Source organism: Marasmius oreades, chromosome 11 (assembly GCF_018924745.1).
Source record: "Marasmius oreades isolate 03SP1 chromosome 11, whole genome shotgun sequence".
NCBI classification, from domain to species: Eukaryota; Fungi; Basidiomycota; class Agaricomycetes; order Agaricales; family Marasmiaceae; genus Marasmius; species Marasmius oreades.
In genome coordinates, this window is record NC_057333.1 from 326,849 (window position 1) to 339,216 (window position 12,368).

At 47.9% G+C, this 12,368-nt stretch overlaps 4 protein-coding genes across 4 annotated transcripts; 2 read left to right on the plus strand and 2 right to left on the minus strand.

The window, feature by feature from the left end:
* Positions 1–848: 848 nt before the first annotated feature.
* E1B28_002967 (uncharacterized protein) lies at positions 849–2,771 on the minus strand. Its single transcript, XM_043159923.1, has 8 exons — positions 2,747–2,771; positions 2,493–2,675; positions 2,255–2,444; positions 2,130–2,189; positions 1,967–2,074; positions 1,634–1,901; positions 1,284–1,557; positions 849–1,227 (listed from the first exon to the last, which is right to left on the minus strand). Exon 8 carries the CDS (start codon positions 1,162–1,164, stop codon positions 880–882), a length of 285 nt encoding a protein of 94 aa, XP_043001877.1. The 5' UTR covers positions 1,165–1,227; positions 1,284–1,557; positions 1,634–1,901; positions 1,967–2,074; positions 2,130–2,189; positions 2,255–2,444; positions 2,493–2,675; positions 2,747–2,771; the 3' UTR covers positions 849–879.
* Positions 2,772–2,814: 43 nt separating this feature from the next.
* E1B28_002968 (uncharacterized protein) lies at positions 2,815–7,097 on the plus strand (the record flags this gene model as incomplete). Its single annotated transcript, XM_043159924.1, has 8 exons — positions 2,815–2,839; positions 2,909–3,162; positions 3,215–3,445; positions 3,504–3,661; positions 3,715–4,298; positions 4,354–6,293; positions 6,343–6,969; positions 7,020–7,097. The coding sequence occupies exons 5-8, from the start codon at positions 4,046–4,048 to the stop codon at positions 7,095–7,097; spliced, it is 2,898 nt and encodes a 965-aa protein (XP_043001878.1). The 5' UTR covers positions 2,815–2,839; positions 2,909–3,162; positions 3,215–3,445; positions 3,504–3,661; positions 3,715–4,045.
* A 1,013-nt stretch (positions 7,098–8,110) lies between these two features.
* Positions 8,111–8,497, minus strand: E1B28_002969 (uncharacterized protein; the record flags this gene model as incomplete). The annotated part of the gene is made up of 1 exon (XM_043159925.1): positions 8,111–8,497. The coding sequence occupies one exon, from the start codon at positions 8,495–8,497 to the stop codon at positions 8,111–8,113; it is 387 nt and encodes a 128-aa protein (XP_043001879.1).
* A 1,251-nt stretch (positions 8,498–9,748) lies between these two features.
* On the plus strand, positions 9,749–10,114 carry E1B28_002970 (uncharacterized protein; the record flags this gene model as incomplete). The annotated part of the gene is made up of 1 exon (XM_043159926.1): positions 9,749–10,114. One exon carries the CDS (start codon positions 9,749–9,751, stop codon positions 10,112–10,114), a length of 366 nt encoding a protein of 121 aa, XP_043001880.1.
* Between the last annotated feature and the right edge of the window lie 2,254 nt (positions 10,115–12,368).

Consider the following 12,368-nt stretch of genomic DNA (forward strand, 5'->3'; position numbering starts at 1 on the left):
CTTATTTGTACAATTTTGTGCTAAGCAGACAAAATAGGGCAAAATATCAAAGTTAGTCAAATCCGTGCGAACCTGAACCAATTCGCATTTCGGGTTTTTCCTGATGGAGTGGCACTCGGGGAAAAAATGAGGAAGTGCATTAAGCCAGGCACTGCCCAGTGACCACTGTCGACTCGCGAACGGTCTTCACAAAATGAGAGTTCGAGAGTTCAAGACGGGAAAAGTTGAGAACCGAAGGAGATCTAGGAGGAAGGAAGTACGTCTTCAAATATCCGAGTGAAGGCGTTGTTATTGGTCCGTCCAAATTGATCGAAGGTGCTCCAGAAAGAGAAGACGTTGTTTTGATATTTGAAGATTGGATGGATGTGTAAAATCGACGCGGTCGGGCACGGACGCGACACATAGTTGGCTGTAGGGAATACTCATCGTCCGGTAGCTACTAGGGACTGACTCCAATCCGTGTAAAATTCCAGCCTGTTGGGTATAGTATGCACTATGTTTCGGAGATAAGGACCTCTGCAATTGCCTTCGTCGTCTGACACATACCCTAGTGCGCAGGAAGCGATGTTGAATCTGGGACGAGTCACGGTTGCTTGCCGGGAATGTCAAGAATCTTAAACAAGATGATCTAACTATTCGACTGGCGAAGCTCCGTCGGAACAGTGTTGTCCTCAAACTCTGTGGGCTTCCCTCGGACTTGGGACTTGTGACGACAGTTGTGGACTATTGGGGGATCATGATGGGCACAAGGGAGCTGCCAATGCAACATGTTCGTTCCGTAGCGAGCGTCCGCTGCATAGCGTTCTGGAGTTCGGATGTCATATAGATTGAAGAATTTATTCATTGCTGGTAGATACAGAGGAAGGTGATTAAGTAACACTAGAATATGTCACTTGCCTCCAATATAATCGAGTGCATCCAATAGGCGGTCCAAAACCTATACGTTCTCTCCTTAACCTCTTCCTTCGCGCCCAAGAAACTCAACAGCTCGTCCTTACTCATGATTCCATCTCCTCCATTCTTCATGAACGTGTACACAGCCGCACTAGCGTTCGAATTTCCCAACGTCAGATCTGCCTTGTGGTCGAGGTTAAGCTTCATGAGATTGTGGTGGCCATTAAAGATGCACCAGTGATGACGGACAACGATTAGGATCCGCGCCATGATTCAAAAGATTGCGTGCAAGTGATGGACGTCGAGCATACACGGAGAGCATTAGAGACTCCCCTGAGTTGGTGAAGGTCTGCTTCAGCAAGAACTAGGCAAAAAAATCGTCGACGCACCTTGAAGTTGATAGCTGTATTCGTACTTCGTAGGCTTGAAGCTTGAACTATTGGCTTTCTTTTTGTTTTGACCGACGCCCTGTATGTACAATCCATTTCCGACGTACTAAACAGGAAAGCGATTGACCAAGACAGAAGTAGACGTGGTGACTGATCAAGATACTGTACACAACGCCCGCCAGCTTCAGCAACTTCCCCATTCAAACCGGTACTGCGTTCAGATAGGAAATGTCGGGCCCAGTTGGATCGGCCATTCTTCTCATCAACCAAAAACCTCGACGGTGAGGAGGTTGGAGACGGGAAGGTTTGTCAATAGAGGCTCAGGTTAGGAAGGAACAGGATGAACTCACAAACAGACAACAATATTAATCAATCCTCACCCGACGACGTGTCAAGAACGACATGTGCCGCGTCAGTACATGTTTGGACCCCTCTGCAAATACGTCGTTATTCTGTCAGTCTCATTTCTACAGCCAACGAATGGGTCTTCCGGAAGGCGGTCAAAATGATCCATGATCAACACCATCGTTGTTTGCATAATCAGCACTGAGCGTATGAGGAAGGAAGGTTGGTTGTCTTTATCGTCTTGAATTCGGGGCATAACGAGGCTGAGGTACTCTAGGGGGGAGAACGTCCCTCAGTTAGCGCAAAAGGAAAGAGAAACATCAACCACGACTACATACCTTCAAATAACCCATTCAGCATCTCATCGTTCGGCTTGTCTCCATCCTATGCCCCTAACGATCTCCCTCCTGGAATTGCGGTATGGAAACCATATCATATGATGACGTCTGTTAGTAGAAGTTAGCCATGAACATCATTCAGTCGAGAGGAATATTAGAGCACCTTTCACCGACAGTACACCACAAGCTCAACGCCAGATTCAGAACGGCGTTTATAAATTAACTATGAAAAAAAAAAGTTTATCAGACTAAAGGCAAAAAGCGACAGTAGAAAATGAAAGTTCGTACCAGGTAAATGAATTTTTGTGGCCGCGTTAAACGCCAACGATGGTGGTAAGGAAGAGAGCTTCAGGTGGTGGGAAACTCGAGCTTTTCAAGCTTGTCCACGCGTTCACAAGCTCAAGTTACGGTCAGTAGTGCACTCCGAAATCGTTACCGATACTGAGTATCAAGCAGACGTTGAAGAAAATCTCCTCAACTGCGCTACATCGTCTTCTTTCCCGTATAATCCAAAGCCGCTTCTCACCTTCAAAGTCGTAGTCTTCGAACGATGTGTCGTCAGGGTCATAGATGCTGGGGTGTCGGTAGCCACTTGGATAGATCTCCAAGCCAGCTCATCTTCCCGGTTCTCTTCGCGTTCTCCAAAATAATCCTCATCTTAATGTTCGTCATCGCTGTCATTGCAGTGGACCGCAGCATAATCGATGTGCTGGAGGAGAAGAGGGAAAGAAATTAGGAAGCCGTTTGGGAGATAGAAGAAGGGCAACGAAGAACACTCACAACCTGAAGACCACCGGCCGAACCGAAATGTCTATCGCATGACGCAGTAGTGGTGGCCAGCGGTTCCGAAGTAATGCTGTGGAGGGTGGATCGGTAAGCTTAACTCTGGATTTTGGTCATTGAAGAACTAGCACTTACTACATGCAATGTATTCTTGTTCAGGAATCGTTTATGACAGATGCCCCATAGAGGATGGCTTTCCGTGGCCTTTAAATGTTTACGACGTTCTCCATGGTCGTAGAAGTACTCGTCGCAAGACGCGCAATAGGAGGTGGATTGGTAGTAAATTGCGTCTGATGGTTATGGATGGTGGTGCTGTGATGGTGGATGCTCGAGCAAGTGATTGGTGCGAGTTGGAAGGACCGGAGACTCTGTGATACGCTTTGAGGATGGGTTGTCTGAGACTTGCGTCTCCGGTATGTTCTACTTCCGATTACCCCTTCGACGTCACTGATCCCGCACTTGTAGACCCTGTTTTGGTTCGTATACACCACTATAGGATCTAACCCTCAGAAAGCATGTTGCTCGCCTTCAGGAACACCGGTTTACAGTGGCTTTGCAAGTTCGAAGTCTTATACGCCTCATGCTACTTGGCGTTCGCAATTCACAACTCGAAGCTCCCTTCCCGCTCGCTACCATGCTACTGATGGAGGGCATCTTCAGCTCCCCTGACTCTGTGTGGTGAATCCAATCTCCGAGGTATGTTACGAGACTTTTGGAATACCCTTTCCCACTTACATCTCTTTTTCCTTTCCAGCTAAGCCTGATGGAAGCCTTTCAATTCTGAAGGCTCGCGACGCGTCTCGCTGAGTGGACATCGGACTGGCGGAAACTCGGAGGTAGGGATACCCCGTTCAGATCAGCTTTGGTGGCCAACTCCATCCACCGGTGTACAACGACGGAAGTGTACATCATGTAAGTAGGTCGCGGGCATCTTAGTTACAACTCATTCACGTGTATTGACACAGTAATCTCAATCCTGGCCTCCACAGATCGGGAGCTGTCCGACTACACCGCTTTAGAGGCTGGTTATTATCAGGTAATGACAGGGTTTATGGATGCAAAATATGAGCTTGTAATCTAGTCCTGGTCTCTTTCTCGCCAACCCTGTGCCCGAAATTCAATTCATGCTGCCCTTCAACCGACGGTAACTTCACACAGTCACATTGTCAATCTGCTAAGTGATAAATCAGGAAATGAAATATGGTGCTCTGTTGTACGGCCATCACGCAATAGCTATTCTTTGCCAAACGCGCCAGAAACGTGTTCGACGCACCTCAACGTTCAACCTCCATTTACATGCACATACGTCGTCTACGTCCGAGCCATCTGAAACCTCCCAGTTCTGTAGAGCTCCCTCGTCCTCCAGAACATCCAAGTTTTGTAGAACCACCTCGTCCTCTGGAACATCCAACTCCTCTAGAACCCCCTCGTCCTCCATCTACTAGTCAACATATCTTGAACGGAGCCCAAAACACTACGATAGGGACAGCGGTGTTCAATAACGTTGCCGGCGACCAAGTTCAAAATCATAACTACTATTTTACCAATCGTGAGTGACCATTTCTCTCAATATTAAAACAGGAAACCCATGCTATTTTATGTAGTGCTTTGGGAAGCGATTAAAGACGTCGGGGCATCTCATAATTCGGAACAACAGGTTGATCGTGGCCATTGCCTTCCTGGAACTCGTAAAGCGGTGCTCAAACTTATTCAACAGTGGAGAGTTTCCGGATGCAAGAGTATGCCGGTGTGTTGGCTTTCTGGTGCTGCGGGCGTAGGGAAGTCAGCTATTGCATTGACTGTCGCCGAGGAATGCGAGAGGGATGGGCTTGTGGCCTCCTTCTTCTTCTTTAGATCAGATCCAAAGCGAAACAACCCGTCCTCCCTCATTTTATCTATTGTACACGGCGTCGTGGTCAAAAGACCACATCTGAAAGCTCTCATCAACGAGAAAATTGCTGCTGACCCCGGGATCCTTACTGCTAGATTGGAGAATCAATACAAGGAATTGGTTCTGGAGAATCTCGATCATCCGACTCCCCCTTCATCCGGTCAAAGACTCCCCAACCTGGTCATTATTGATGGCCTCGATGAATGTGGTAATGCTGCGATGCAACGACGGGTCCTCTCCATCATATTTTCCACATATCGACAACCATTTTCTTCCCCTTTGCGATTCTTCATATGCAGCCGCCCCGAAGCCTGGATCCAAGAAGAGTTCAATCGGTTCAGTGGACTGATCAAACATATCAAACTGGATGATTCATTACTCCCCCGGTACGATATCGAGCTGTATCTCCATCAGCAGTTCCAGGAGATCCGCAGAGACCCCAAATATTCACAGGTTGAATTCCCAGACCCGTGGCCATCTCGTTATCATTTTCGGTTGCTGGTTGACAAATCAGATGGTCAATTCATTTTCGCAACGACTACCACCATGTTCATCAAGGCGGACTACTCACTTCCAACTGACCAGCTTTGCATCGTCGTCGATACCATATCCAACCAGCCCTCTGATTCCTCGAGAGAGTCACCGTTCGACGACCTTGACAAACTCTATCTCATGATATTACGTGCCAACCCTGACCGCGATAAGCGTCTGCTTCCCATTCTCGCAATGATCGTCGTAATTCGGAAAACATCTCCGGGGCCCCGGCTTATCGAACTCGTACTCGGATACTCCCCCGGCACGGTTGCTCAGACGTTACGTGCGATGCACTCGGTGCTCGATGTCCGTGATCGGGACAAGGGCATCAAGATTTACCACACATCCTTCACCGATTTCCTCCTCGATCCGGCACGGTCAAGGGAGTTCTATATTAACAAGTCCGAGTGGGTGGATTTTCTGGCTTGTCGGTGGACTCGGGCTCTTACTGAGTGCAGAAAACACCCTGAGCTGCTAAGATATCCAAATGGTTCTTCAAATATGTTGGTAGGCGGCTGGGATGAGCTCCTTGCCCAAGTGCATGGCCGTATGAGCAGTGCGTTGATGTTGGAGCTGGATGCTTTCTACCATGTGGCTTTGTCCACTTCCGTGAAGTTAGTGGGTCGCGAGGTGCTTCTTCACGTACTTGCGGCAATTCTGCTGCTTCCATATGGTGATCCACGCTCTTCCGAGTTTATCCAACTGTTCCTTGGAATTAGCAAAGAAGTTTTAGATCAGACACTGCAATCAATGCACGGAATGATCAGGATTCCCTTCCCGAGGGGCCTGCATCACATTTCCATCAAGGATCAGCATTCCACCTTCCGGGATTTCCTCCTTGACCGAGAACGGTCAAAGGGATTTTTCATTGACAAGGGCTCTCAGAGCAACTTTCTTGCACTGCGCTCCCTCCGTCTGTTGCAGATTCAAGACGAGAGTCTGTCGGAGATTTTACTCGAAAATTGGACTCGCATCTGCCGTGTCGACAGTCCTATGGAGGAATTGATGCTCGAACTTTACCGGATGGACTTGGGTGCCCTCCTCGCAAAGTCCCTTGACCACGGTTTGGATGGGCTGTTCTGTGACTTTAAAACCATCTCAACCTGGCTAAATTCTAGAGTACGTCCTGCATCTTGTGAATTCCATACCAACGTTAACTTGGTTTCAGACCAACAGTATAACCCCACCCGATCTTATTGATCGTTTCAAAAATGTCCAAAGAGGATTTCATATTCGAAGCACGAGGCAGGATGTTGATTCAGGACACCACTACAACGTCATCACCATGATCATCCTTTCCATCGTCAAATGGACCTGGTCCACGAGTTACTCCAGGCCACGGGTATGTGCCTCATTGATAATGAGAAATTTTGTGGACTACCGGTTCGAGAGTTTACGTGCATTGGTCTCGGCCAAACTCTCAGCCGAGTTTTGTGGGTGCTCGGAGCCCGCATTTGATTCTAACTGTCTTTCAACCCCGCTTCCTGATAAAACAGACCTGTATCACATCAATATCCCAGCTGGTTGCGCTCAAATTTTCAAAGTATTTGTAGCTGATTTGAAGGCGCGAAGGAATCTCACCCCCAAGGAGTACTGGAGTCTCACCGACAGCCTACTGGTGCGGTGTCCAAATCTACTGACACGATGTCTTCCCCTACCCGAAATCCTTCCCCTTTTCCAGACAGTTTTGGATATTGCTAAGAGATCGGGACAATTTGACAGGCAGATGAAAAGAGGATACAATCAAGATCAGCTAAAGAAGGAGTCGCGAGACAAGCTGCTATCATGGCTCGAGGTATGGCCTCCATCTATATCAGTTATTCATTGCAACCACACATTTTTTAGAATTTCCCTGCCGATTGCGCTAATGAAGTTGAAACTGCCAGGAACAAGCTCCTGTACCTAATGCCACTTGATGAATGATTTCTTTGCTTTTCTGTTGTCATTTGTCCTCTAAATAGACTTAGGTAAATGAAGATTCTCCCGTTCTGTATCCCCGACTTTTTCTCGATGCACGTTGTTGCTTGCATTCTAGGTCCAACTCCTCAACTTATCTCTGTTGACTAGTTTTCTGTCGAAGGTTCACGCAGATAATTTTCTTGGCCGGGGCAGTTCTCAGCGCCCGTCGTATTAGAGTACAACTTGAAAGTCCGGGGGTTTGACTACGGTATCACTTCGGATGTCGAGTTGTCTGCGTCCATAGTCACACTGGGTCATTCTAAATGAATGAAACATCAAGTACGTTGAGAAGTTCCTTAAAATGCATTATCCGTAAGTTACTGTAACCCTTTTGCCCGCCTCCTGAGAATGGCCCGTCGTTCCGCAGCCTCTCCAAACCTCCCAATTAATGTCTCCCTTCCAGTTTCTGCCCCTTCAGAACGTGAATTTTTGGGCTTTGTGATGTGAAACCTGAGTCGTAATTTTTACTTCCCACAGTTGTGCGGAGTCTCTACCACCATCTGAGGCCCATCGTGAGTCTTTAACCGGCGAGAGCGTGTTTTTTCAGTACCCTGCTGCATGCCACAGGGGGAGAGATTGAACTCACATCGGATCTCCCCAGCCTACTGGCAGGTGAACGGCGGTAACATTCCCATGTGATCGCTAATATCGATAATTGCTACCTTGTCTGAGTCAATGTGGTCCCTGCATGGTTGCAGTGAATGGTGTTTCCAAACTTGGACCCGATGACAGTGGTTACAGATGACCGCAGAAACCAGAGAGCAGTCTCGAGAAATTAGAATGAAGTTGAGTGGTGCGGTTTGGGGGAAGAAACGAGGAGGTATGTAAGGTAATGCCAAGCGCCGTCTAGTAACCTCTGTCGACACAGGGTGTTTACAAGATAAGAGTTGGAGAGTTTTGAGACAGAAGAGATCGGAGGTGCGTGGATCAGGGAAGCGGGGGGAAATACGTCTCCATGTATTCGAGTGAAGCGGGCATTATTGACGGCCCTTCCAATCCAAATGGACTGAAGGTACCGTGCCCCACGACCGCTTCTGGAGATTGGATGGTTGTGTAAAATCGACGCAGGCGGGAACGCGATACCCAATTTTTAGAAGGGTGGTAGGGAAAATTGGTCGGGGGGTGGCTACTGACGATCTGTGTAAAAGCCAGCTCGTACACCGTGTTTCGGAAAAGAGGACCTGTGCATTTCGCATTTGTCGTTCAACGTGTACTCTGCTGCACGGGCCATGTTGAATTTGGGACGAGTCAGGATTGCTCAAGTTGGCGAAGTTAGGGCCGAGGACCCCAGATAAAACGATGGAATGGCGAAGCTCCATCGGTACGGTGTATCCTCGAGTTCTGTTGGTTTCCTTCTCGGACATCGGACGATGGTTGTGGAATATCAAGGGATCGTGATGAAGTTTATGAGGGAGCTATCAATGTAACATGTTCGTTCCATAACGAGCGTTCGCTGCATAGCGTTCTGGGGTTCGGATGATTGAAGAATTGATCCTTCACTGATAGATATAAGTAAAATGATAAGTATAGCACTAGAGCCTGAATACCTCACTCACTTCAATATAACCGTTCAAGAGTTCACCCCATAGGCGGTACCTTCTCTTTCCAACCTGTCCTCATCCTCATCCTTCACACCCAACAAATCCTACACATCTTTCCATTTCCTCCATGCTTCATCCTTCGCGAGCATGTACACAGACTCGAACTCGATGGAGTTCGGCTTTCCCAACTGTCTTTTGATCGAACTCGTGATGATCTTTAAGGACAACATCTGGCACCGCGACGATGGATTGGCCTTGGTCGTCCAATTATTAGAACTGGCGCCGTGAGCCAAAATGCCCGAGCAAAAGATGGGTGAAAGAGCATTAGAAGTCTGTAATGGCCTGGCTCAGCAAGAACTCGGCGGAAAAATCAAAAAGACTTGACAAACCTTGATAATTTGTCAAGTTAACTGAAAAGGAATACAGATTGGTCTCCTGTCGAGCTGCGTCAAAGACTCTCACCACGGAACCTCTCAGTTTTTGGGTTTCCATTTTCCATTGAGGCAGAGGTTGTTGTCCTGGATTGTATTGCTTTAATGGGGATGGCAGTTTGTGCATCTTGTATGGCCTACATAAACATCAATGAATTGTCAAGAACGATTTGCTTCTAAAGGCGTACTGCCATACCGTTCGCTGTAGCAAAAGGAAGGAAATTCTGAATGAGCGCCAAATGAGCGCTCTGCTGGTCTTTGCGTGGGAGAGTTATCACGGCCAGTCAGCCGGTGGTTGTTTCCATGGCACGATGACCTACCACGATGAAGCAGTCTGCAGCCTACAACAACAAGGAAGCTATCATTGAAAGCTATCATCGAAAGCCATCAGTTTGAGGGATTTCCAACAGAAATAGAGGATCAAACGGTACGTGTCTTCCAGCGGATACGAGTCATCGATAAATCTAAACCTCCAAACAAGGCCTTTTAACGGACCTCAAATCATGACCATGAGTTACTATTTGACCACTGCACATACCAACTTCTTGCAGGCTCGTCAACACGACTATCTCAATCATCGACATCTCTCGTCATACTTAAATGTCTCCGGAATCCACGTCGTACAAGTCATCCAGACCATACTATGGGTTCGAAAGGCCCTGCTCAATTTTGGTCCCACCACAAGGAAGTCGTCGTAGGCAACCACTTCGACAAGATAAGAGGCCCCGTCCGATGGGATACGCGCCCCCACGCTTTGCATCTCACCCACTGGGATGAGACGCTTGTACCAATCAAGATTATAGCAATGTCGGCGGGTAGTTCTGTGGTGTGGGAGGAAGATGGATGGGAAGACGGATGGAGAGCTACACCATTCTCTAGACAACGCCCGGAGTTTCTTCTGAAGGGTGAACTTGACTCACCTGACTGTGAACAGATGGTGTTGAAGTGGCAGGAAGATCCTCACGAGGTCCTTACCGAGTTATTGAGATGCGGAAGGGACTCGGCGTGATGAAAAGGTAAGGGGGGAAAACACTACATTCAGTTATGTTTGCGTTTGCGAAACATTAACCTTTTGTTCTTGAAACAGGTTGAAATCGAGGTTATCCGCATCTTTGGCTCCCAGACGCGGAATCTTCTTTTTTATGCGGTATCCACAAATCAGTTCATCGCCGCTTGGAAGGAGGTCGCTTATAGCTAGGAGCATGTTCTTCATCTTCATCTTCCACCGTCACATTCAAAACCGAAGGAGGAGCAACCGCATGTCGTATTGAACGTCAGCGATCGAGATGAGGATTTTCCGACGACATATCATCCTCGTCTACCGCTGTGTATGGTCTATCTGATAGAAGGAGGAGGAAGTCTCCAAGGATTCGCAAACAGGAGTGGGCAAGGAGTGAGAGATACGATGTACACCTAACTGACCAGCAACAACCACACTTGGCTCCAAATGCTACCGAAACAGATGGGGGTGATTGGAGGAGAGGACGTTCGGATACGCCGGTGGTGGTAGTGGGGAACCTGGGTGTTGGTTGAGAACTCAGAGAGATTCGTATGTGCTCGCCTGCACGGTCGGTGAGGTGGGCAGATGAGAGAGATGGGAGTACGAGGTCGAGCACACCACAGAACTCACCTTTGCGAACTCCTCAGAGCGGCAGTAGGTGAAAAGAGGCTGGTCTATGAATTCGAATGACAATAGACGTTTAATTTTTGCGTCCAGTTCATACATATGATACCCGAATGTACATAAAAACATTACTAGGCAACGCATACATATCAAAAAGCAAAACAGGGTGATGAAGCTCTGGAGGAAGTTGCATGTATAGGTTTATGGGCTAGATAGGCTCGACCCTTCGTGTCTGATGAATACCAGACCTAACCAACATATAACGGACCAGTAAAACTGTGATTAGGCATTCAGCCGAAGCCAAAGAGAAGAGATAAACTTTACCTACAAATCTCTGGATTCACGACATGCCAAATAGGCCACTCGTTGGTTCTGGTTTGGCGATGACAGGAACGCCATACCAGGTGCACCAGAACCACCCAGGCCCGATATCGTTTCCTGGCCAGTCGATAACCGTGAGTATGGGCGGAAAGGAAGAGGGGCTGAGGGAACACGGAAGCCATGAAGACTATGTACGTACCGCTGCGCTGGTCATCTTGAAAAGTAACATCTGGGATTTAGCGTTTAACATGCGGTACGTTCCGCTCCCTGGGATGACTTCTGCCTCGAGTATTCAAACGATTAGGTTCTGCGCGATGAACCAAAGGTCGTGTGCAAGAAATATATAGCCAGCGTAAACGGAGAGTATTAGATGGGTGCTTCCTGAATTGATATAGGTCTGCAAGAACTCGGCGGAGGGAAAATTGTCTACGAACCTCGATTATTCGCCAGGTTGACGCGGAATCCACCTGCGACGGTGACTGGTCCCCATTTTGAGCTGCGTCGAAAATCTTGCAACAAGGATCGAAGCTGTATTCATATTATGTGGCCTTGAATAATTGACGTTGTATTCTTTATAGAAGCATATATTCAGCTTTTTCGACGTACGACAACTCGACAAGAAAGCAGTGATTGACAACTCACCGAGACAGAAGTGGACTTGGAGAAAGATAAGGGCACCATACACCTCAACTCTCAGTGGGTTACTAAGACAGGAATAGAGGGCTTCTGATACGTCGTTCGAATGGGAAGTATCGGGTTCAGCCGGGTCAGCCATTCTGCTAACCAATCAGAGCTCCTACGGAGAGGAGGCTGGGGGCGGAAAGTTAATCAAAGCGCGGGTCAGAAAGCAAGGTGATGAACGCACAAAAAGGCATCCAACAATCAATCAATCAACCCTCAAACCTCCGAACAACATGACACACTTGACATCCTGCCCTTCATCGTCACAGCTCAGGAGACATCGTAACGATGTCGCTATTCTTCCTCAGTCTCGTTCCTACAGCCAGCGTCTCTTCCGAGAACGGGGAACGTGCGCTTTGATTGGCCCCGCTGTCATTTGCATAAGCCGCTGTATGAAGAAGGAAAGGGTTGTGGTTGTCTTCTTCGTCTTGGATTTATGGAAAGACGAAGCTGAGGTACTCTAGGGTCTCAGTCAGCGAATGGAAAATTAAGAAAATCAACCACGCACCTCTAAACGAACTCATCAACTCATCCATTAACATGCCTTGTCTCCATCCTGTCGAACCTGTTATGCAGCTTCCGTGAGTCCTTGAGCAATTTCCCTAGTCTCCCAAAGGCAGACTATAGTGAACGCGAC